Genomic DNA, 24,992 nt, shown 5'->3' with positions numbered 1-24,992 from the left:
ATGGGAATTGGATATTTTAATTACAACATGCTTCTTCATGCCCTAGCCACAGAAGAAAATGTCAGATTTGATTGCTCATTTTTCTTCTTTTTTATGTAGTTTTTTGTTTCGGGATCAACATTATTAGTTCAAGTTTGGATTTTCACCCATAGTGAGTTATTTGGTATATGATTATATTAAAGTTAATAAAGTTATTTACAAGAATAAAGTATCATTCGATATAACGAGGGATATTTTGTAGGTTTGAAACCAATTATGCATAAAGTTAATGTATTTGTTTTCGAGGTAATTATGATACATTTTTTTGTGTTTGATTCAATTTTTTGGTGTAGGATTTTAGCTATGTTCCAGCTAATAATATGATGTGCTGCAGAATCTTGCTATGCTCAGCATTTTTTTTTTCAAGGTGTTTGGATACAGGAAACGGGAGCATTGTGAACTTCATTAGTATACCTATACTGTACTATACTATACTATACTATACTATACTATACTAAGTTTTGATGAATATGGACGCTCTTTTTAAATATTCATGTTTAATATCCAAAATTTATTGTATAAATTGATGCAAAAGTTAAAAATTCATTGTTGATGTTTTTTTAATCGATAGACATGACGTACTATGGTTAACCAAAGAAAAAAAAACATACAAATTACATTATTAAAAATGAAAATTCATCATAATCCGACTAAAAAAAATGTAATTTACAAGTTTCAAAATGTGATTTCTTTGTTAAAGAAGCCAAAAAGTGAAAATTGTGTAAATTCCAAAATAAAAAATGTAATTTTTTTGAATGAATAAATGTATCATATTTTTTTATATAAAAGAAATAAAAAATTCAGTTCAAATTTCATTGTAAATTGCGGAAATGGGTGAAGTTTGACCATCGACAAAGATTTATATATACCGAGCGTTCATAGGTGATCAGATTTTTTTAATTTATATGAAAAAAGCCATATTTTCTCTGAGAGTTAAGAGGAGCAGAGCAGAAGTAAATGTTTCAATCACCGGAAAGCTTCAAGATTCGTTCCGGCGTGTTCTTCCCCTCTCGCTCCTATGTCGCATAATGTTGAGGCTGTTCCAGTTTCTCCAATTCCATCATCGCTTCCACTTCCTCCTCCCGGTACTTATCTTGATTTATTTGTCTTTTAATTTTAATAATTTGGGTGACTGCTGTTGTAGACTGGCCTCTGCAGCACATTTTATTTTTTTCTTAAAAAACTAACTACTTTACCTCCATGTTCAGTCCCAGTTGGTACTTAATCATAGCCTTTAGATCCTATATCCCTTTCAGTTCAATTCAACCACATAATTTGCACTCTTCAGTTTCACAATCATATAATTTGAAGATGTCAAGTATTTCATTGCGTTGTTTGAGCATCTCTGTAATATTTTCAGGACTTTTGGCACCAAACAACAGTGCACTTACAGAACCTGTCCACAAGGACATGATACAGCCGAATTTGGGAGATACGACACAAACTTCCACGCTTTACAAAACACCAATAGGTTCTGGCGGTAAGAGTTCAAAAGATCATAAAAATGTTTCTTTCTTTATTCAGTGTTACGATCTTTTGGTGGGCTTAATTTCTTTAATACCTTTATCAATTTGTGAACTTTTGTGTAAACTTATATTCTGTAAAGTTTGGTGCCAGCTGGGTGATAAACATTCGTATATTGCAGAGCCTTTAAGATCTACTATAAAACCAAGGGCATTTGCATCACAACTGTTAAATTGAATGATAAGTTACTGATCAGCTTGTTAGTCGTTCTTGATCAGATAAAGTATTCCCATGAAATCAATAGTCACAACTGTTAAATTCTTGAACACAAATGAGGTATTCCCAAATGAAATCAATAGTTTCTTAACTTTGGCTTATATCATCTAGTAATTCGTATGATGCGCCAAACGTCGAACGTGATATGGAGTTATCCTTTTTTGATACAGCCTACAGGGATAATATGTAGCCATTCTGGTCATGCCTTACAAATGGGAAATGTTCATTTAGAATTTTCATCTCTTCTTCTTGTGTTCATTTTTTTTTTGAGAGTTTCCAACTTTGGAGAAAAGTGGCCTGTTAACTCCAAAAAAATGGTTTGAGGCTATTGCATATAGGAGAAACTTAAATAAAAAATTGAAGCGACATTTATAAAGCATGTTTTTGGCTAGAAAAGCTTTCCTTCTTCACTTACCATGTGCTAGGCAAGTACTTTTTTTGTGCCGTCTGTCTGACACCAATCATCCAGGTCCCGAATTTAAGTTCTTCTATCCAAGGTGGTTGGACAGGAAGAAATCCCTTTGATCAAATTTAATTTCTTTTGTCTATTGTTAATTATATGATTGCAAATATCATATATTCTGGCCAGTTTAATCATCAGCACGTATCCGGGTTGACCAACTGACTAAAAGTTTGTAAAACTGAGTAGGGATGTGCAATAGGTAAAATCTTAGCATGTGATTAGAGTGAAGGGAAAAATTATCGAATGACTAACGGATGAGTTACTGTAATCATAAAATGGTTTCAATATATGTGACATACAATAAGGACGAGTGGAATAGTTTTTTTCCCCTGGCTACAGTGTTAGATAAACCAAAATTTGAAAAGACACCGTTTAGATTCCCAAATCTGTGTTCCATAATTCAATTCAATAAAAGCATTGCTGTCAATACAAAGATTGAATCATGGTTTCCTATCCGATGATTTAGCGCTAACTCGTTTTCCATTGTTTGAAACTAACGTACTCTATAAATTTTTGTTTGTTGTTTAAAAAGTCCTTTTAGTTTAAAATGTCCTTTTACTTGCAACACATGATTTGATTGACTCGAACATCCATCCCTATGTTTGAAGGTAAACATGGGAAGATGCAAGATTCACTTAAAAAAAAAAAACTTGGATCTTGTTTCACATTTGAAATGGTAGATTTAAAATGTGGACGGAAGGATTTGTTATTTCCAAAATGTTATATCATCGTTGTTCTTTTTCGTTTTCCTTTGAAAAAGGTTCACTGCACATGTATAAGAATCGGTTGCAACAACATGCCCAAAAGAGGTATCTTAGTTTACCTGTTTACACTTGTGAATCCGAAGGGCCTCCGCACACTCGCCGCTTTAAGTCAAGAGTGTCATTTGATGGGAAATCATACGAAACAATGGAATTTTTCCCTACATTAAAGGAGGCTGAACATGCCGTTGCAATGGTTGCTTGTCAGATGTTGCAAATCGAACAGAGTCAAGAGGCTAGTGCTGAAACAAATCATAAAATTTCAATTATTTTTTATTATGTTGCTAATTCGTTATTTATTGTTAATCTGAAAATAACATCAGGATGGAGGCTTGTACAAAAACCTTCTACAGGAACTGGCACAAAAGAGGGGTCTTCTTTGTCCAACATATGAAACTTTCAGATGGGGTCCACCTCACAGATCTGTATTTGTGTCCATTGTGGAGATAGGAAGCAGTACATTTCGTGGTGACGAAGCCAAAAACAAAAAGCAGGCAGAGATTAATGCTGCCACAGTCGCTTACTGTGCTCTAACAGAGTGTAAGAAACTAAGAATTTACTGGGTGTTGATTTGGTTTTAGCGTCTGTAAGGTATTGTGCATGGCAATTTATTATAATGATGGATTGTTTTTGTTGTAAGCTCCACGTGTAATTTATATAAGAATTTAATTAAGAAGCTCTTCCATTTCTCATTGTGATGGATGTCCTGACAATTTTTTTGCATTTAAGTAGCTGATCAATTGCTGAAAGATTATTATGTGCTTCTCCACTTGGTTAAAATTGATTTTTGGTATTAGACCTCTGTGGCTATTGTAGTTTCAAATGAACACTGTTAATTGGCTTACCAGAGACATCTTTTTGCAGCATCCCTTGTGACAGAATGCTCAAAGGCATCATCTAGCGTGGAATGTGTTGTTTCCGATAATCTTACTCAGAGTTCACTGCCCACGGAAACAATGAAACGAGATGAATTTGTGGCAAATGAAGGTGATTTCAGAAATTTTGAATATTTCCACCCATGTATGCTTGTGGTTTAATGTCAAACGGGATATGGATGGTCTTTATATACAAAGGTTGGCAGTGGATAAAATGGTAATAATTTATTTTAATCAGTTTTCTAAATGACGGTCGAGGCGGCCGTCTAGGCGGTTGGCGGCCCTCTACCACCCCGCCTTTGTTTGAGGCGGTCCGAGGCTATCAGACGGGCGAGCAGGCGACAGAGCCGGTTAATGATTTTAAAATCCTAGTCAACTGTCAAAGTCAAATAATTTTTAAAACTAGTCAAAGTCAATCAATTTAAAAAACCTAGATATAATATAAACACCTCACACTTTCTTTTGTATATATTTTTTATTTCAAGTATCATTCACCATCAGTCACCACCTGTCTCAAACTGTCTCCAGCCGCCGCCTTAATTATCTTATTAGTTTGCATTTATATATTTATTTGCACATTGTCTAGCTTGTATTATATTGTACAAAGTTTTTTTATTCATAAATATTATTTAATTACATATATTACATAAAAAATTATGATTATTTGTATTTTCATTGCATGATCATGATCATATATAATTACATCTAAAAAATTCAACCGTCTAGGCACCGCTACTGACTGCCCACCCTGCCACCGCCTCTCGCCATTTTTAACATTGATTTTAATAGAAAACCTAACATCAAAATTGGCCTCCTAGGAATTAGGATCACCACCCTTCCTCCTTAATACTTTGTGACCTTTAAAATTACCATTGTTTGGTTACAATGAGTGCTTGTTGCTTGTAATTCGTGGTGTGATCTCCTTAAAGTGTCGCCATTATTAGTTGGGTGCCTATCATTCATTTCTTTCTCACTGTATCTTTACTCTTCAGTCTTCACTATAAAATTTATAAATTCATTTTGCGATATTGCATCTCTAGTTCTATGATGTTTGATGATTTGTTGTTTTTATGATTGTAATTCTAAATTGATTCTAGTCCAAGTGAGCACTCATTTTTACTCATTTTGTCTCCAGAAACAGAGATTAATGCCAAAAGAGTCAAACGTTCTCCTGAAAACAAGACAGCCAATTTGCTGGCTCTGCTCCCTCCTGAAGTTTCATCTGCACAAGTAGAGCATCAACCTGTTACTGAACCTGTTTCCGGGCAGCATGAATCCCCACGCATTTTTTGTAGCAAAACAGTGGTTTTTCCTCGCAAATCAGATTTTCCTATTCCGGATGGTGCCTCTGTGATGCCCTGTAGCGATGACCAATGGGTTGCTTATAAAGTGGAAGCTTAACCAGGAATCCTCCGCATAGTTGCAGCAGCATAGGTTTGCTTGTACATCTAGTGTAACAGATGACCAACTGAATAGATACAGTGCATCTCTCTCGTTAAAACTGGCTAACAGACTCCGTGGTAGTAGAATCCATGCCTTCGCAAAGAAAATGATATTAACCGCTGACTTGGTCTGCTTAATCATTAATCATCGCAGCTAAAGCTTCAAGGCATAAAGGAATTCATTACAAACTGGGTACAACTGATCTACTGAGATAGAATTCATTAATCTCTAACTTTCTGTAATTTTCTCAATGTAAAACAGTAAACGCCGTCGATCTATTCTACATCTCCTACTCGACCATCATACTTACCTGGTATGGCCTTGAAGAAAAAAAACAACCTTGTGATATTATATTTTTTCTTGATGAATATGTATTTAATAATTTGTATATTTTTATTATACGAACTTTCATTATAACTTTAAATTTTCTTTTGTAAACCCTTAGAGAACCTCGTGATGAAATGTGTCATCCTTCCACAACTTCATAATTTGTATATTTTTATAGCATTCTAATAATATAAAGAACTTATATCTCTAGTAGCTTTTAATTGTAAGATGTCAATTCAGGTAGATTCAGATCGAGTTGACGTTAGATATTATAAAAAAATCTCAAACCGACACGAACTCGAATCAACCTGAAAATGACCAACCGGATTAACCCAATCAACCCAATTTGGTTTTTTATTTATAACAAAATAGTTAAATAAAAATTCAAATCACATAATAACAATATTTTAATTCAAGCACAATAAAAAATTTTCACTTATTTAAATTTAGAAGTCTAATGGTAGATAATAAATAAAAAATGTTTATAAAATCAAAATTTTACAAAAAAAAAATTAAATTATGAAAATTTATGATATCAATATATAATAAATTTTTTTTAAACACAATATATAAAAATGTAATCAATATTTTAAATTCTATATAAAAATAATAATAATGTAAAAAAATTTTCAATGGTTGACCCTGACAACTTTTTTCAGGTCAAATTTCGAGTCCAACTTGATTTGACTTGGATCCGAAAACTCTCAACATTTTTCGAGTTAAGTCATTGGGTACCCTACCAAATTGTTAGGTTGGAACACGACACGTGACTCAACATACTTGCACATTTCGTATTTCGTATTTTACATTTTTATAAACAAACAAATTCAAGTCTAGTAAAAGGATGTACTCAACAGTTTCGATAGTATACAATTGACATTCAAGGGAACAAGACACTGTCCCTCAAAAGACACGATGAAACTATGAAACTGTACGTGCTTAACCATCGATCACATAAATATAAATCCATTGGCATTTCCCACTGCTATGTACAAATGTGAGCTTACAAACTCAGGCTCCCAACCAAAAGGTTCCATCAATCTGCACAAGTACAACACAAGATTTTCGATGACCAATCACATGCATAATAAAGACGTGTATTTTGTGTAGAAACACCCTCTCTCTTTCTCAAGTGCCGTAAAAATGTTTCTGCACAAAGAATCATTGAGAAGTGTGCTTGCTAAAGTAAAGTGAAACGACGAGTTCTTGAGCAGAAAGATAAAATAGGAAGTTTAATTAGATAAAGAAGAAGCCAGTTGTAAGGGGCTTGTTCCCTTGTCTGCAAAGAAAAGAGGTTATACTTTTATTTTATGTCAATCCAATGCGTACCAAACAATGCAATCTTGTATGGAACCTTCAAACGTAACAAAATTTGTGGAACCAAAGAATAAACAGAAAACAATATTCTTTTTTTTGCTGAAAAGCTACACCAGAACAATGACTGGGACTTCCCAGAGATACAAAAGCCACAAAAGAAGCTCTCTCAGTTTCTCACACTGACATTTTAAGCTTATGCTCATTGAATAGAGTACCAAGCCGGTACGTCCCCAATATGAGAAGCTAAATCCTATACGAAATGCCTGATCAAAGTTCTCATCATGTCACAAACAAAATATTCGCCTCTTTTTGCGCTCCAACGCCTCTAATTCTCCACTCAACCCTTTGTTGAAGGGAACATTCTTACCGTCAACATCTTCACTAATTTTCACTTCCCCTCGTACTTGCCGCCACTAGTATTCCCCATTAGAGGTTCATTCTGATCCCCTAATAGACTAATGCGTGCTTGTTCCACTGAATGCACCATTTAATCTATAACTTCATCAGCATACCCACTTTTGGCCTCATCCCTCAAATTTTCCTCCAATGCATTATCTATCACAAAGCCTCAACCCCTGCTGTCAATCCACTCTGTACAGCATTTTCACCAGCAGAATTAACATTTTCAGTTATAGAATCATCCAGCCCGTTTGTCCAATCACACTTCAAAGTACTTTCACCAGCTGAATTAACCTTTTCAACTTCCATCAAATCAGGAACTCTCATATTTCCCCCTTCAGGCCAGTACATAATCACCCTTTAATTTATCCATGTCTATCGGATGAACAGCGAGTAGATCATTGCATCTTTTGTCTATCATCGGCTCCAAGACACTCGCATCAATATTGAAATTTGATGTCTCCGTCATTTCATCAGCCGTTTTTGATTTGCCATTCATCTCGTTAACAAGATCACCTTTCTCCATCGCATCAAGATTAGAACTTTCCATGAAATCGTTCCCAAGATTTAGATTTTCACTCACCACGTTCAGAATAACACCATTTTCCTGATTTTCTGAACGATCAATAAAAACTCTCTTCCTTATCACCCTCCTCACCAGTCACCACTCGCACTGTCCTTTTCACCGTCTTCTTCTTCCCATTTCCAGGTACTACCACGCCGCTCTCCCTACTTTCAGGCCCATCCGTAGGCCCAAAGGATCGTTCATCTTGTCCGTACGCCAGAATATGCTCGCTTGCTACACCGTGTCCACTTCCCACCACAGTCTCAATATCCAAAGAACGGGCTTTTTCCGTCTCCACAAATGTTACCGTATCTGCATTATCTGTACCATTGATAACACTGTTTCCAGGCTTAACCAAACCCAAATTACCAGCAACTGTTTTTTATAAAATGCTAAATCGAGACTGGGAAAGAGGGTTTGGAACAGCGGATTGACGAGAGGAGCTTTTGATTATTGATGAATTTGCGTGCAGTGATTTCTGTGAATTGCCCTTTATAGCTCAGTATGGTGGCAGAATGAATTGGATATGTCAAATAGAATTATTTTTAGTACCATATTTTTCTTCAAAACATACTTTACTTATANTTGAATAGCTTAACACCCAATGACTTACCTCCTCATACTTTGGTGTTGAAAAAAAACTGTCCTATCATGCTCCTTCGGAATCTAAATCCATCTAATGGTATGTGTAATGGAACAAGAATGGTCTGTAGAGACTTCAGAGACAATGTGATACAAGCAGAGATAACAATTGGTCATCATGCCGGAAAGATGGTCTTAATACCTCGAATACCTTTGTCTCTGGCGGAGAACGAAGGATATCCATTTCAATTTAGACGAAAGCAGTTCCCAATCCGACTATGTTTTGCATGACCATTAACAAGGCTCAAGGCCAAACTATTCCAATTGTTGGTGTATATTTGCCTGAACCTGTTTTCTCACATGGTCAGTTATATGTTGCGCTGTCAAGAGGTGTTTCTATGAAATTTACAAAAGTTTTGGTTAAACCAGATGTTAACAATGGAGATGATGGCACACTAACAAGAAACGTTGTATACAAAGAAGTACTTGCTGGCCTTGTTTAAACTTGGAAGAAACTTTATTTGGTGTCGTTAAGCCGCAGACTCGAGTATTAACTTCCGATGGTATAATTTTTTCTTCAAAGCTTCTCTTCATAAAAAAAATAAAAATAAAGCAACTTTTGTTTTTGTTTACTACATTATTTTCTTATGTGGTTCTTTCGCCTCAAACAATTAAGTTTCCCATTATCACCTAATGTTTATTATAGTTTATTGAGATATTTTACTTCTCAGTTATCTTGTTTGTTCACTATGAGTAATTACATTGAATTCGGTGATATTTAATCTATTTATATTGTCAAACAAACTTGAAAATAATCAATCAAACGTTTGTTGGTGTTTGTTCATACGACTTTGAAAAACACTATTTTTACACAATCCTCCGAAATGATTAATAATTCAAATATCTAATGGCTATTAAAACACATTTGTTTAATAGATAATTAACAAAATAAAAAAAATATTAACAAATAAATTCATTGGTGAACAATAAAAGAGAATTTCAGATCGAAATGACGACAAATCTTTCAGTTTTATTCATCAAAAATGATTTTCAGCCGTTGGTTGAATCAAGATATACATGACTTGTGATTACAAAATTCTACGATTTATATTATTCAATATTTTTTCAAAAGTTATTATCAAATTTTACAATTACTTACTCAACTCTTTCCTTTTGGTTGTGTACATATTAAAAAAAAAAACAAATTAACAAAATAAATCAAGGCTAAAAACATCCGTTTCTAAAAAAACCCAACATCAAACAATAAAACATTTGAGATATCCATTTCAATTTCGCCCAAATACAAAAAAAATCTTATGAGCTTTCACGAACAAATTTCATATGTTAGATTTTTAATTTCACCTAACCCCACACACACACACACATACACACACACACACACATTCGCAAAGAGAAAAAAACAAATACATGAATACTACGATGAATCTTTTAAATCATTTTCACGAATAACGATATAACTTGACTCATTCGGTGTGAAGTACGTAAATCTGTCATGGGAAAAAATAACATTACAAGAATCAAGCGTTTGAATAATCATTATCTCGTCAATCATAACATCATTATTATGTATTTCTTAGATAAAATATTACATTTTATATAAACATATGACCAAATAAAATTTAAGCGAACAATATCATACTTATATTCAAAAAATAAAAAAATTTACATATGTGAATGTAATATTGTTATATACATACGATTTTAGATTAAAAGTAACAAAAACATAAAACAAAAAACTGGCATAAAAAAATAAATACATATCCTAATAAGTCTTTTGCTCTACTCTAAACATACATGTATTTGTAAACCTTCTCAATTATCATTTACGCCAATATAAATAATTCAATACAATAGCGTCTTTTTGGTTTTATCTACGTTATATGAATTTACATAATTTATGCATGGTACAATTGAATAGAAAAAGTAAATACACATAAGCTTTTAATCACACAATCCGTTACGAAAAATGTTAAAAGTGACGACTTTTGGAGTGGTTCTACTGAGTTATAAATTATACACATTCCACACCTAACGATACAGATTATTATTTGCTTATCAAAACTACAACAATAAGACGGAAAAAGTTAAACCCACGCCACTCAAAGAACTCAAGCTAAACAATGGTGCAACTGCCGTTAAGGTTCTTATTCTTCGACAAGGATCCGAAATCACAATCAAACAAGGAAAGACGATCCGAAAAATGATTCTCAGGTTCATACTTTAATTATTGCTACTGTTGCTTCACAATTTCACATTTTTACTTGTGATTTACAGTATTTTTCCTCATGTTAGGTCTCATTCTGAATTACCTCATTATACTCTAAAAGTAATCTGCATAATATTTAGTTACGTCACTCTACGGTCTTTTTTTAGGGGACATTTATTCGTGGGCTGATTTTCTCGAATGTTATAAAGCAATTTCAAGGAATAATGGAGACAGATAAATCTTATATCATCTATAATCCATTTGTTAAGTTCATCAACTCGAATTACGAAAATGTTCACTCAAGTTTTGAACTCTTATTCCAACAGGGAACCGTCGTTACAGAGCTACCAGAAAAGCTAGCAATACATCAACTGCACTTGGCTTTCAGGCGATTTACTGAAATAACTCCTCAACTAAGCGATAAAGAAAATCAACGTAAGTAATTATACGTATATTATTTTTATCTTTTATAGCTTTAAAAATAATTTGCCCTTGTGAAAATCACCTTTTGCCTACAGATGTAATAGGTGTGCTGAAAAAGGTCAAGCAACTAATTGTTTTTACCAAACCAGAAGGTATCATGGGATACAAAATAGACATTGTTTTATTGGATACGACTTAAGCACAATTATATTATTTGTGTATGTAAAAACCTTTTGCGATCAAGCTAAACATGTTTTCAATGCTAGGCTGACATCCATTAATATTAATCTATGGGACGACCTTGCTTTGAATGAGGCACAAATGATGAAGCATATGGAATCGAAGAACCCAATTATCGTTTTTACCAACCTGAGGATGCAAGAATACAACAGTACAATTCATTAAGTTCATTGTTTATTTGTTTTGTTATGAACCAAACACCATCAATTTTTCCTTCTAATATCAAACATGAGTATATCAGTTGAAATCAACGCCAACTACATCTGTTTTTTTCAACCCACCCTGCACCCAGACAGATGCTTCAAACTCATGGTAAATTGTGACTTCTCTATCATGGATCAAATAACTTATCAAAAAGCAATATATTTCTTCTCATTTTAACAGTTTCAACGTTTGCGTTTCAATCTCAATATTAACATTTATATATTTGTCAAAAGATACTACTCATCATTTTTGTCTACCACCAATAATTATGAATTTAATTTCCTCATATCTTGAGACTACTCCATCTCTTTTTTCTAAAAAAATCTATTACTTGTTTTCAAACAAATTTTTAATAAACAGGTTGGACGGAGAAGAGAGGCGCGAAAAACTATTTACTATTTGGATGAAGAAAATGTTTGTTGACTCTGAGTGTGTAACAATTGACGAAGTGATTATAAAGGCGCGAACTTTAACAGAGTTTTGAGTATTTATTTCTACCCATGTCTTATTGAATTTAGTCTGCTTATTACAGTTGTAGAAAACTCGTATTTATTAATCGGTGTTAATGATCGTCATTGAATAAAACCAAAAACCTAACAAATTCAAATTATCATTAATGATCGAACTTTTTTTTGGATATGGAATGCATATTACTATTTGAAAGGAACTATCAAGGAGATTGACAATGGTTCTTTACCATAATACGAAGCTTGTGATCATTGTCTCAAAGCAGGTACAAAAATGTCAAATGGCCTTGCTTGTCTAAATTGCTTAAAATTACAAGTCCAGATAGTTCCCAGGTAATACTATTTATTCAATTTTTTACATCTGCCATATATTTATATATCTAACATTGATATTGAACACTACAAATTCAATCTTGCAGGTATAGATTATCATTTTTGTTGGATGATGGTACAAATATTGCTAGGATCACAATCTTTGAAGAAGTTGTCGAGGCATTAATTGGATTTCCTGTTGAAAACTATATGAAGATTCATAATCAAGTAAAAACTAAATTTTACATTATATTTCTTATAGGTAATAATTCTTATCATCACAATAAATCTAAACATTTTTGTTTCTTATTGTCTCCAGCTTGCCCCTGATACCACAATTATAAATCCCGTTGATGCATTACTGAACGAAAACTATAAAGTCTTGTTTAAATTAAATCACTTCATGGACAAATATGGCACCATATGTTCTATAGAAGCTGAAGGTGTTGACAAAATCGATGACAATTTAAACAGAGAAATGAAGATCGGGAAACGGAAATTGACAAAGAAAAGTAAGGCAGAATCTTAGTCTATCATCATAGAAGAAAAGAAGGGAACAACTGCATCATCAATAAAGCTCGTCAAAAACACCAAAGGAAATAAGAAGCAAATAGAGATTGACGACGATGAAATATTGGGAGATTATACAAAAAGGATAAGATCACAAGCTACGTCAAAATCAAAGAATTTGCTAGGAAAATTTCAAATCAAACAAGAAAATTAGGTATAATAACTTTTGCTGCCTTAAATATCTATATATGCAAATTATATTGAGGATACCCATCAAGCCATTTGTAAGAACCTCTTTCGCCTATTGTTGCTTTCAAAAAAATTTTTGCTTATGATCCAGGCTCCTAATATATTACATGAAATTTCATTAAGAAAAAACTAATATTAAACAAACTCAGAAAATACACAAATTTATGCATACTACTTTGAAACAAATCACCGACAACTTCATCTCACGTGCAACGCACGTGCACCATCNTATATTTTTATAAATAATGTCGATACAATTTAGATAAATATTTATAAAAAATAGATGAATAAAATGTTTCGTCATTAATTTATACTAATTTTTTTTATACATAATATTCATATATTTTTTTTAATAATTCAAATTTATTTAAACATAGTGCAGATCGATTTGAAATTTATTCCCTTTATTGAGTCTCAAACGTCCAAACACAACTTAATCCCAAAATCCCCCACCACTGTAGACACCACCAGCGGGAATCTTGCAAGAGCTTATACGTGAAAATTTATTAGCGCACGATAAATTAGAATAAAGCAGGAAAAAAGTCTTTGAATTCAACTTAACATTCTCCTCCGCTGCCCTTACATTCTTCCTTCTCTCTCCTCATCTCCTGCCAACAGTCGAGCATCTACGAAGTATACACATCCTCGCGCGTGTTTCTCTTCAACTATTGGCACAAGTTCAGAGAATTAAGGGGAGATTTAGCGAACAATGCAGGTAATTTTGGTTTTTATGTTCACTTTTACTTCCGGTTTCGTTGTACTAGACATTGTTTTTGAATTTTTGATGCAGACGAGGACGGTACAAGTTAAGAGATTGTCAGATCTAGCGTCGGAGAGAGAAATACACGAGTTCTTCTCGTTTTCCGGTGATATTGAACACGTTGAGATCCGAAGGTGACCTTGTTGCTCTTTATTCTCTTTGATTCGATTTTGAATTGAGTTAGAATTGTTTCCGATTTTGGTGTGCTTGTGTGTGGTTGCAGAGAGCCAGGGCAGTCGAAAACTGCGTTTGTCACCTTCAAGGATGCCAAGGCTCTAGAAATCGCCTTGTTATTATCTGTAACGCTCTCTGTTTTTCCTCCTTTTTACCGATAAATTATTTAAAGCCTTTTTATTTTTATTTTCCGAACAAATGCTAATTGTTTATTTACAGTTTGAGAAAGCATGTTTATTGCTCTGGCTTAAACAGACAAGTGACCTAGAATATACTAAGTTTTGTAGTGTCCCTTAGTAACATATCCTACTTATTATTACCATAAAATGAGGGAATTTTTAAATTTAAGGGGCTTGCGACGTACTTCCCTTGCAAAGAGAAGGTATCCCCCGGCTAATTTTGTTTTTAGTTGAAGTGCAAAATACACACCAAACAATAATTTTGTAATTATTTGTGCCGGCCGCCGGGGAGGTTAAGCCTGATCTGCGACTTTCGTATCTTATGCCAAAAAGTACGAGGAGTTATCATGGTTACTGTAAGTAATCTTTTATAATCTCAAAAGCCTCCCGTTGCCGCTCTTTACCGATGATTTTCTGTCTTTGTTTTCCTGTTGATGGAGGGCAAGTATGATAACTTTACTATTATCTTCATTATCTGATATTTCTGTAGTACACCTGTACTCGTGGGTCAATGATTAGTTTATGAAAATTTCAGGATCGCATCTTTAATGGATAGGGTTAGCTGAAATACCAGGATGGAATTTCTATATGCATACACTAGAATTTATATCTGTAAATGGTTGTTGGACATCAATAATCATGTACGACAGGATAGTAAAGTTAGAATCTATATTTCAGAATGGAAACGCTCAGGCATTCAGACAATGGTTATAAATTGAACATTTTTTTGTTCCTCGTCGTGTTTGGAGACTTGTCTTCCTACTCAATGCTCTTGTGGCAATTTTTGAGTCAAGGGCTCAAGGTTCATATTGATGTTGTTTGTGATTTTTACGGCATGGAATTTGATATCCAACACAACATTTTTTTGAAGGCAATATGTTCTTCGATCGCCTGGAACTTTGATAAACCTTGTGAAATAAACCAGGGATAAGTGGATGTTATATTTAAAATTGTGTCGGTTGTCTGTCATGCAGGGAGCAACCATCGTCGACCAGGTCGTTACCATAACGGCGGTACAAAATTATGTACCACAACCTGATATTCAGGTAGCCGGTAACCCTACATACAATATTTATGGTATCTTCGACATGTTATTCATTTAATTAACTTTGAGGCACTGGCAATTTCAGGAAGTTAGGATTGCTGACAATGATGTGAGCGTTTCCGAGGCTAATACCTCTCCGGTTGCTGAGGTGCTTTATTCCATAAAACTTGTTAAAATTTTAATGCCACGTGGGTTATATGACAGTGTGGCACTTGTACTACTTTTGAAGTTCTCATTTGGTGGTTTTGATGATGTGGATTGCAGCAGACACAAGCATAGAAGATGTGATAACATTATTTGCACTCTTTGTTCAGATGTCTATCAATTGTTGACCACTAATTCATTGCCTTTCAAGTTCTTTGAATTTCGATTGTTTAGTCTCGGTTTTCTTCTCTCATAGCAGGGAAAAATGAGCCCAAATAATGGGAGAGTGTATGTGACTAAAGCCCAAGATGTTGTGTCAAATATGCTTGCAAAAGGTTCGGCTATACGCCAAGATGCTGTGAACAAGGCCAAAGCATTTGATGAAAAACATAGGTTGACTGCCAATGCATCTGCCAGAGTTATTTCCTTTGACAGGAGAGTTGGGCTTTCAGAAAAGTTTACAGTTGGAATTTCGGTGGTGAATGAGAAAGTGAAATCAGTGGATCAAAGATTTCAAGTATCTGATAAAACTACGGCTGCTATTATGGCTGCAGAAAGGAAATTAAATGATACTGGATCAGCTGTCAAATCTAGCAGGTTTGTGAATTATGTGCAGTATTATTTAACGTTTCTGTCACTATATCCTGGAAGCAAAAAAGAAAAGAGGACATTTTCTCAATGATTTTTACCCCATATATGATTTTATGGATACACCAGTTTCCTGCTTTCCTGGCCATTTTGGCTGGAGTAATTTTTGCATTCTCTTGGTTGAAAACTAGATGAATTGACTCAATTTGGATTTAATTTTATGAATTTATCAGGTATGTGACAGCTGGAACAACTTGGCTGAATGGTGCTTTTAACAAAGTGGCTAAAGCTGGCCAAGTAGCTGGTGTAAAAACTAGAGAGAAGTGGAATGTGGCAATTTCTAATTTGACTGCAAAGGTTAATTCTAGTCCCACTTTTTTGTTGTGCCATGTGATGTTTTATGTGTCAGTATATACAAGGAATCAAAGAGGCGGAATACGGAGCTTGGGATGTTTGTCTGTCTGTTTCTGGCTATCTTCATCTCTAAATATGTCTCCACTCTTATCACTTGTCAGCCACAACTCTTTACCAGTAGGGCATAGTGCGGCCCTCCGAATCTTTGTTTTTTACTCAACCCTTTCACGCTCTAATAGAGAATGCCGTTTGATACTTTCAAATAATAACACTTGATTAGAGCTTACTTCCTTTTCGTTTATTTAATTTTTTTTATTAGACTGTCAGTTTTTACTACAGCATATTGCTACTCGCTTCTGCAGTTTCGTTCGATTCTTCTGGATGACATGCTTGGACATGTTCTAGTTATGTGGATAATACCATAACATAAAATAAGATCGATTCACCAAATTATCATGTTTTCTTAGACCAGTACTTAATCTCTTCATGGCTACGATCGAGACCTCTTGTCCAAACCAAATTTGTAATGGTGAAAAAGATCATTGTCACACTTTCATCAACTTTTCTGTTTGATTCTAATATTCCTTTCTTTTTGGTTGCATGCATTTACAGGACCCATCAATTGCAGCATGAATCAAGGTTGGAGCCTGCAGCAAACTGCTTGGTCTCTCTCTTTTTATCGGTTAATCTTTGTCAGATATCGTGTATGATTTTGATGTAATCTATACACTGAGATCTATTATTTGTGTTATTGCTTTAATTTGTTAAACCTTGTGGGGGGGATTCGATAAGTTCTTAGCGTGTGAACTGATTCTGCGTAATGGATTACATGGCATTTGCCCAAACGTAATCCATGTTTAGGGACCTGCAAATTGTGTTCTATATTTCTTTCCCTTGTATTGATTTAATTATTTTCACCTCGATGTTGTCAAGCTACAGAGGTATAAAAAAAAAAAAAGAAGCTACAGAGGTGCAAACTAGGCCAAAGTTGTTTTTCATTTTTACACCGGAGAGATGTTACTGCGCCCCTTAACCTTTGGTGGCCTTGTGCAATCTATATTTGAAATTATGATTTGCATGTGATCTAAACCAAAATTTCAAACCATTGTCTTTACATTTACCTGCAAAAATAAACAGTGAATTACTCAAAAATCACGTGGAATTTTGATTATCAAGAACAAAATGTGGTTCCCAAGAGAAATCATCAAATATTGTCTTGTGTTAGGCGATGAAAGGAACGGGGATTTTGCCAAAGACTTGTGTTTCTGACTATGGTTTGGCAGCCAATTTGGAAACAAAAAGACTGGAATATTCAAAGAAATTGAAAGTTGTCCACGACTTGTTTCTGCCATTATAGTCTCTATATGAGCTCGTTCCAAGTCTTCTTGTTTACCGATTTTGAAATGGTCTAAAAATATGATAGATGTTACATAAAGTGTTGCAGAAGATCAACGTTTGATCTATTGGAGCTAATGTAAACAAGGGACCACCAAAAAGGAGACGGGACATGTGCTCGCCGGAAGCATGTGATGAGGAAGTTCATGATAAAGCTGATTGGGGAACACGAAATTTCTCTCAAGTGTGATGATAGGAAACCTCTCATTGTCACGAATTGATTATCAAATTTCCATCATGTCCGCTCCATTACTTGTCTCATTTTCTTCCTTTATCGGGTTGAACAAAAACCGACAATGTTTGACTAGAGATACGAAGTTAAGGTTATTTATTAATCGATCCTACTTTTAAGACGAGTTGATCCAATGTCATACAATGAGTCACATATAATTTTTCACATTGTTCATTTCATAACCCCACATGAAAAATCGTATGCACGTGTTTTCATTGGATCAACCCTTGTAGTTTTGTGGCCTTAGGTAGGATCGAATCAACTAGTTAATTAATGTGATATCTCAAACATCCCAAAGGGATCTCGAGTTGAACTCTAATACCATTGTTCTTATCCTGCTTTGTAATCATAAAACAGGAAACATAGAAAGCAACGTAGGTACAGACAGTTGGCCCATCCATGTTCCGTTCTTTAACTATGAATCTCGTTATCTTCAATGCACCATTATTCATTATACACAAATAAAAGGTAGCCCATACCTCAATAAACTTTGAGAATAAGACAAGAACTCTATTCCAAAACCTTCCCACTTTATTCCGTCATTAACTATTGTTATTGCTACACATATTCAGTAAAATGACTTGTCTTTCAACACATGGACCCTTTGCCTTTTCTCCTTTATTATTACACCTTTTGTCTACCCGCTCCCGCCCACTATTCCAGGCCTTGGTGGTTGAAGATTCTCTTTACTAAATCTTATATAAAACGCAAGAATTGTAAGCCGGTGTAGAAATTATATCGGAGTCATTGTATCGAGGATGGGGGATGTTTGGAATGGAGGCTGCAGTTTCAAGATCCATCTTTTTCCATGTAGCGACGTGGAATGTGAGAAAGATCTCGGACCAGGCTTCATTCCTCATACCCCACTTTCCAAGGCCGGAACTAAGAATATTCTCGAGGAGGGAACGGAGGTGACCGATTTATTAGAACTCGAGGCGACGAAACCCCGTCGAATCTATTTGATGAATAACTCATAAAATTGTGCTTTCTTTTTCCTTGTTAAAGAGGTGTGATAGACATTCATGTTCGACAAATTTCATTTTCTTCACCTAGCTAGCTTGGTTATAAGTTAATCTGATACTGTCTCATTCGTTATCTTTCTTTCTTTCATTCATTTAATAATGTTCTGGATTTGGGTCTGTTGTTTCGCGTAGATACGTTTCTCTTTGACTTTGTATGTAATGAATGTATTTCGTGGGATTCAAAGATTTCGATGAGATATCTTATGACTAAATAATGTTCTCATGCCTATTCCACTAACAGATTGAATGGAACATATCATTTACGTGCATGGTATAGGTACAAGTCGTCCATCTGCATTATTAAAAAAAAAAAAATCAAAATACCATTTATCTAAATACATGAAAATAACAGATTGAATTGCGATTCGAAATAAAAAAAAAAGCTCGACCATAAAAGTTCAATCATTTGAAGTTTCGAGTGAGTCTCTGTCTCACAAATTTTTATTTGTGAGACGAGTTAACCCTACCGATATTCACAATAAAATTAATACTCTTAGCATAAAAAATAATATTTTTTCATTGATGACTCAAATAAGATATATGAATCACAAAATACGATCCGTGAGACCGTCTCACACAAGTTTTTGTCTTGAAGTTTTGTATGATGATTAAACATGAGACTTAATCCTATGTCTTACGAAATCTTGAAGAAATTAATATATGATTGGGTCTTTTGTGACTCGATATCACTTATTATAATCCGTCAGATCAGTCAATTATGTCGATACTTACAATAAAAATAATAATATTTTTAACATTAAAAATAACATTTTTTCACCCAAAGAGAAGCTATATGTCATAAAATTAAATCGTCACTAGTGTTTTTATGAATTAACATTTTTATGAATTAATTAATATTAGTGTCTCCCATTCATATCTTCTCCTTCGCTCAAGCGTAGCCGACTTCATTTTATGCAGTGCCATCAATTTGACAAGTGTGAACATCGTTAGATAGCAAAAAACAATTGGTAGCCTTAAAGTTCTGATTTGATCGGTAAGTTTGTTTCTAAACCTAAAACACGATGAATCTTGAAACAGAAATTTACGCAAAACCATACGTGACTAGATCGATCATTCATTATGTTGGATCACAATGATCAGCAGGGGTTGTCAGGAATTTTTATTTGAGTTTTAGTAGGAGAAATTGTTTGATCTTGTTCAGAGCATGACTCTGGAAACTACCAAAACATGTAGAGTTATAAAAGTGGTACAAGTAATTAGATCCGGTGTTTTAAGTTTTGATCAAATGGAATGCTGCAAAATATACGACTATAGCAACCCGCTGATTCGACCACAACCGGCTGGCAGCCATTCACATGGTCGGGGATCGGTTGGTTTCATGGAGCTTGAGTTGCAGTCAACTATATACGTGTTGATAGAATATACAGAAACATCCCATTGGAACTATATCTACTTAAGTTAAACAGTGATTCTTAAAGAACTTCGCCGAAGCCATAACTCGTACATAACCATGTAAAAAGCATCATAATCCAGAGGAGAAAGATGCCACTGAAAGTGTTTTCTCGCCTTTAACACATTATTTTGTAAAATTAAATATTTCTCTGAGCTTACTCCTTGGAGGATTTTCTTCAGATGAGGGATATCTAAAGTGGCAACGGTGATTGAAAAACTCTTCCAGTTAAGTATATCTTCGAAAGGGAGATCATAATGATTGGCTATTATTACAGGGACACAACCGTAGTACAATGCATCACCTATACGGGCTGTATTGACTTCAAATCCTTTGACATGAAGGCAGAACTTACTTCTTAAAAGCTCCTCTGAATAGGGTGTTTCGAGGCGACCAAAGTGAACAGATATCTCAGTGTCGTTTTCCCATTCCTCAAGAAGCTTTGCGCGTACTGGCGAGTTTAAAGATCCAGCAAAAAAGGCCAGCTTGAACCTGAAAGTTTGTTTAAAACAAGTTGGGATCAGTTAAGATCATACTAATTAAGACAAACAAAAACCTTGTTAGGGAACTTCGATGAATAGTTTAGTTTAGAAGCTTAGTTTTAAATTGCATTGATGAATATGATCATTCTGCAGTCAAGATTAATCCAATAAATCGATGCAAATGCAACCAAATCAACAGATATTCAAAAGCATCGACACACCTTTCACGTTCCAGATTTGGAGGGTTATCCAGCCTAGGCCAAATTTGTGGCAAGGATGCATCTTTATGAGCGACATAGGAAGAAAGATAATAGTTTGAAGAGCATACAATTTGCATTGCTTTAAGCTTAATTTCAACTGCTTTCTCCATTGCAGAACGTCCAATGGAATGGCAGGCAACGTAAAAATGGTCAGCTCCCCCACTATGATTCCAGTAAGGGTACTCATGACGAATGTTGGTAAGATAATCTTTAACAAAGTCTTGGATACCAGATATCCCTACTCGAGGGTCGTTCCTGAGTCTTGTGATTGAAAAAGGTAAAAAGAAGAGATCGGCTTTGGAAGGATCTTTTGTACTGAAATGACTGTTTACAAGAACTTTTTTGAAATAACTTTCACTGGCATAATTACCATTGGGTTCGAAATCCACAGGTAAGAGCACATTAGCGAAGGGATCATCTTGTTTATGTGGATAAACAAATATCTTTAAGCTTCTATTCATTTCCTTGTAGTTCTCCAGGAAGGAATCTCTGTCATGGAATATTTTTGTGTCACTATTATACATCCCTGAACACAAAACCAGCAATTTCGAACCATAAAAACAAGGAATCAACTTTAGAAAACATTGCAAGAATCCGAGTCTTGACCGCAACAAACATTTTAGTGGCATTCATCAAGTGTCATTGCCTCAGAATAAAATTGCATGTCCAAATTAGATTCTAGTTCAACTTTGGCAGTGGACAAGCATAACACTACATTTTAACCAGACGAACAACCTAGGAGGCACCAAACAAGATACCACATTTGCTCCATTATGAATTTATGCTGACTGAAAAATCTCCAACTACTGATATTAACACAGTCAGAGCAGAAGAGTTGGTGCTGTTTTCAACTGAGAAACTTATAATTTAGAAGTTATAAATGATATTTGGAAATTTTAAAAACCAGCTCCCCGGGCTAGGCCGGCCTGTCGATGATACATCCTTTCTGACACAGCAGCAAGCATTCACCAATCATCATAGCTAAACAAAATAACCCAGAAATCTGTTTTCCATCGGAAAGACTAAAGAATGAAGTATAGCAAGCTGAGAAAATTTCCATCAATGTTCCGCCTTCACATATGATACTTGCACACTAAAGCCAAACCATAATATTCCCAAAAAATAAATAAAAATAAGAGTCAACCAAGCTTAAAGAAGGAAAAGACATGAAATTCCACATACCGCGTGATCTCTTGTCAAACCCCGTATCACTTCGACCCTTGGTCTCTCCCGGAACAATCCCCCTCTCCGCAAAACGACGAATCTCGCCGTACCCAACTGATTCCGGACTATAAAAGGTGAAAACTTTAGTGGGTTTATCACGAATTAAAAAATCCCCATCTCCAGAACCGGAAATCTGGAGATGCTGAGGATGAATGAAGAAGAGATTGGAAGTGGAGGATATGTAGAAGAGTATAATAAGGGAGGTGGTGAGAGCTAAGGTGGCGGGCATGAAAAAATAAAGGGACTTGAGCCCGTAGACATGTGTGCTAGGATCGCGGCGGCGCGTGAGCAGAGTGTGGATGAATAAAGACGAAGTGGCCATTGCTGTGATGATTCTTAGGCATTAGGGAACGTTGAAAAGTGCAAATGTACAGCACAGCGGAGGAAGTAGGAAGATGATAGGGGCATTAAATGACTATATTGGAAAAAATTATTTTTTAATTTCAAAGACAATATATTTGCCTGTGTACATATAACATTTTCTATAAATTAATTACAAACTTTGTAAATAAATTACATGAAATTTTTCAGCGACTATTCTTACATTTTTTATTTTTAAATTAAATGAATCGAAATATATAAAATCCTTTCACAAATTTATTCTAGTTTTATCCGAATATCGAATCCCACAATTTTTTCATGTTTTACCAGCACTCATCTTTGATGCATGATGTATACAATTCAACATTGTCTTACCTTTAAACAAAAAACAAAGAAATCAATGTGGCTAACATAATTTGCATGTTATTGTATCAACTCACTAAGTTACGAGTTCTTACATCATAAAAAATTTAACGCATCAAACAATAACAATTATGAGTCCTTACATCATAAAAAATTTAACAAAAACAAAAAATATATATCTCGTGAAAATCCATGATCTATCTACAACTAAAAAGAAATTTAAGATCGTTTGAAGAATTTAAGAGTAAATTTTTCGTAATACTGTCTCACATATTCTCACATAAATTCAAACTTAAGTGAGTAAGTCTTTCGTGATACTGCCTCTTTATTCATTAAAACTTTTAAAATAAAAGTAATCTTTGATCCAAATTGAAATTCCACCCCACGTTTAAAAAAATGGGTGAGTTGAAAACTTCAATGGCATTTGGAATCATATTCTTAAACATAATTGTAGGAGTATACATAAAATGGGTGGCTATAATCAAATCGAACTCCAAACATTTTGCATATTTTATATATAAATATATACTCACACACACACACCAAATAGAATAGTCTCGAGTTCATCAAACACACATACGAAACCACCAGCCTTTGGCCACACCAAGTCTCGTGTAAAAAAAGACATGCACATGAATCAATATACATGCAATTCAAAATGTTGGGTAGAGTTCTATTAAAGTGAAGGAGACTTAATTAAACCACTTGGACTACTGATATTATAATAAACAACACAATTTATAAGCAGCTTCCTTGTTACGAATGAGCAACTTTCGTAGGCGGCTTCACAATAAGAACCGGGCAACGAACATGGTGAGCGCAGTAATTGCTAACACTTCCCAGAAGCGCCCTGCAACATAATACACATCAAAATTTCGAACCAATTATAAATTTGACTTCTATATCTATGAAATAACTTAAAATTGATGTACCTTTTAATGGCGCCGAGGCCACGGCTTCCAACAACTAAGACATCGGCATGCAATTGTTCAGCAGCTACACAGATCTTTTCTTTTGGATCCCCTTCAAGGATCAAAGTTTCTGCCTTTATCTGAAACCCCAAGAAACAAAAAGGTTAATATATCTTGGGATATATATAGGGATCATATATATGCATAAATTAATGGAAGTAAATGATGGCTCTCGCCGGCAAACCTTCTTCTCTTTGCACATCTGCAAACCACGACCAAGTATAGCCGCGGAATTTTGTTGTTGGGCTTTCTTCACAGATTCAGTCACTGCTGGTGTCGCGTACACAACTTCATGCACAACACACATATTATATATATATATATATATAACAACAGACTAACTAAAATTTTCATATATATGTGTGACAAACCTGGTCCAGCAGGGTAGATGAAAGGATGGAAAAGAGGCTGGACATTGACTAGAGTAACCATGCTTGAATCTAACTGATCGTGAGCGGGATCTCCGCCGGCCGCGGTGGCCAAACTAGTGAAGAAATAATCGAGAGCCCAACTCAGGGCGTAGAAACTGCCGTCGCTCTCATCAAGAGCCACCAAAACATTCAGTTTCTTCGACTCCGATGCGGTCAAGGGCTGCGGCTCCTCTCCCTCAGCTTGCTCCCCGGCACTCGTCTGCAGCAGCTCCCTTCCGGTGTCCATAGCTTGTACACTTTGGGATAATGGCCAAATATTTTAGATTTCGATAAATTAATAAAATCTATAGACGCGATGGTTTTATATATATGCATAATACCCTTTCGGCACATATTAATATGAATTGTAGTTACTTTTAAAATTATATTGTTTCTTTTTGTAAATTGTATTTACTTGGCTTATGTATTTAAATATTTAAATCTTAAAGCATTTAAAGCACAGTTAAATGTATGGATTGGATTAAAGCACAGTTTAATAATGATAACAATCATT

General features: G+C 34.7%; 4 protein-coding genes across 8 annotated transcripts; 2 read left to right on the top strand and 2 right to left on the bottom strand.

Moving 5' to 3' along the window:
• The first annotated feature begins 993 nt into the window (after window positions 1–993).
• Window positions 994–5,444, top strand: LOC140958359 (double-stranded RNA-binding protein 5-like). 4 transcript variants are annotated; one of them, XM_073415774.1, is made up of 6 exons: window positions 994–1,124; window positions 1,400–1,519; window positions 3,090–3,238; window positions 3,327–3,543; window positions 3,868–3,990; window positions 5,014–5,444. In XM_073415774.1, exons 1-6 carry the CDS (start codon window positions 1,058–1,060, stop codon window positions 5,277–5,279), a joined length of 942 nt encoding a protein of 313 aa, XP_073271875.1. In that variant the 5' UTR covers window positions 994–1,057; the 3' UTR covers window positions 5,280–5,444. The 4 variants fall into 4 exon arrangements, with proteins under 4 accessions (XP_073271875.1, XP_073271874.1, XP_073271876.1 ...); XM_073415773.1 differs by having other exon boundaries at window positions 3,003–3,238; XM_073415775.1 differs by lacking the exon at window positions 1,400–1,519 and having other exon boundaries at window positions 1,015–1,124; window positions 3,003–3,238.
• Window positions 5,445–13,633: 8,189 nt separating this feature from the next.
• On the top strand, window positions 13,634–17,253 carry LOC140959600 (binding partner of ACD11 1-like). Of its 2 annotated transcripts, none has more exons than XM_073417517.1 (8): window positions 13,634–13,858; window positions 13,934–14,037; window positions 14,127–14,202; window positions 15,231–15,302; window positions 15,387–15,449; window positions 15,705–16,042; window positions 16,267–16,390; window positions 17,000–17,253. In XM_073417517.1, the coding sequence occupies exons 1-8, from the start codon at window positions 13,853–13,855 to the stop codon at window positions 17,018–17,020; spliced, it is 804 nt and encodes a 267-aa protein (XP_073273618.1). In that variant the 5' UTR covers window positions 13,634–13,852; the 3' UTR covers window positions 17,021–17,253. The 2 variants fall into 2 exon arrangements, with proteins under 2 accessions (XP_073273618.1, XP_073273617.1); XM_073417516.1 differs by having other exon boundaries at window positions 15,702–16,042.
• A 3,166-nt stretch (window positions 17,254–20,419) lies between these two features.
• Window positions 20,420–23,076, bottom strand: LOC140960574 (probable glycosyltransferase At5g03795). The gene is made up of 3 exons (XM_073418879.1): window positions 22,372–23,076; window positions 21,151–21,715; window positions 20,420–20,939 (listed from the first exon to the last, which is right to left on the bottom strand). The coding sequence occupies exons 1-3, from the start codon at window positions 22,733–22,735 to the stop codon at window positions 20,456–20,458; spliced, it is 1,413 nt and encodes a 470-aa protein (XP_073274980.1). The 5' UTR covers window positions 22,736–23,076; the 3' UTR covers window positions 20,420–20,455.
• A 589-nt stretch (window positions 23,077–23,665) lies between these two features.
• Window positions 23,666–24,789, bottom strand: LOC140960224 (uncharacterized). Its single transcript, XM_073418402.1, has 4 exons — window positions 24,440–24,789; window positions 24,253–24,356; window positions 24,030–24,148; window positions 23,666–23,947 (listed from the first exon to the last, which is right to left on the bottom strand). Exons 1-4 carry the CDS (start codon window positions 24,723–24,725, stop codon window positions 23,854–23,856), a joined length of 603 nt encoding a protein of 200 aa, XP_073274503.1. The 5' UTR covers window positions 24,726–24,789; the 3' UTR covers window positions 23,666–23,853.
• Window positions 24,790–24,992: the final 203 nt, after the last annotated feature.

Source organism: Primulina huaijiensis, chromosome 15 (assembly GCF_012295235.1).
Source record: "Primulina huaijiensis isolate GDHJ02 chromosome 15, ASM1229523v2, whole genome shotgun sequence".
In the NCBI taxonomy this organism is placed as follows: Eukaryota; Viridiplantae; Streptophyta; class Magnoliopsida; order Lamiales; family Gesneriaceae; genus Primulina; species Primulina huaijiensis.
Note: the sequence above shows the minus strand (reverse complement) of the source record. Positions and strands in the feature narration are given on the sequence as shown.

Coding starts and splice junctions, on each gene's coding strand:
- LOC140958359 (XM_073415773.1), top strand. CDS start 1,058: ATGTCGCATAATGTTGAGGCTGTTCCAGTTTCTCCAATTCCATCATCG. Junction 1,125..1,399: donor GCTTCCACTTCCTCCTCCCG/GTACTTATCTTG, acceptor TAATATTTTCAG/GACTTTTGGCACCAAACAAC. Junction 3,544..3,867: donor TTACTGTGCTCTAACAGAGT/GTAAGAAACTAA, acceptor ATCTTTTTGCAG/CATCCCTTGTGACAGAATGC.
- LOC140959600 (XM_073417516.1), top strand. Junction 15,303..15,386: donor TACCACAACCTGATATTCAG/GTAGCCGGTAAC, acceptor TGGCAATTTCAG/GAAGTTAGGATTGCTGACAA. Junction 16,391..16,999: donor TTTCTAATTTGACTGCAAAG/GTTAATTCTAGT, acceptor ATGCATTTACAG/GACCCATCAATTGCAGCATG.
- LOC140960574 (XM_073418879.1), bottom strand. CDS start 22,735: ATGGCCACTTCGTCTTTATTCATCCACACTCTGCTCACGCGCCGCCGC. Junction 21,716..22,371: donor GTTTGACAAGAGATCACGCG/GTATGTGGAATT, acceptor TTTTGTGTTCAG/GGATGTATAATAGTGACACA. Junction 20,940..21,150: donor CCAAATCTGGAACGTGAAAG/GTGTGTCGATGC, acceptor ACAAACTTTCAG/GTTCAAGCTGGCCTTTTTTG.
- LOC140960224 (XM_073418402.1), bottom strand. CDS start 24,725: ATGGACACCGGAAGGGAGCTGCTGCAGACGAGTGCCGGGGAGCAAGCT. Junction 24,357..24,439: donor CATCTACCCTGCTGGACCAG/GTTTGTCACACA, acceptor TTGTGCATGAAG/TTGTGTACGCGACACCAGCA. Junction 24,149..24,252: donor AGATGTGCAAAGAGAAGAAG/GTTTGCCGGCGA, acceptor TTGGGGTTTCAG/ATAAAGGCAGAAACTTTGAT.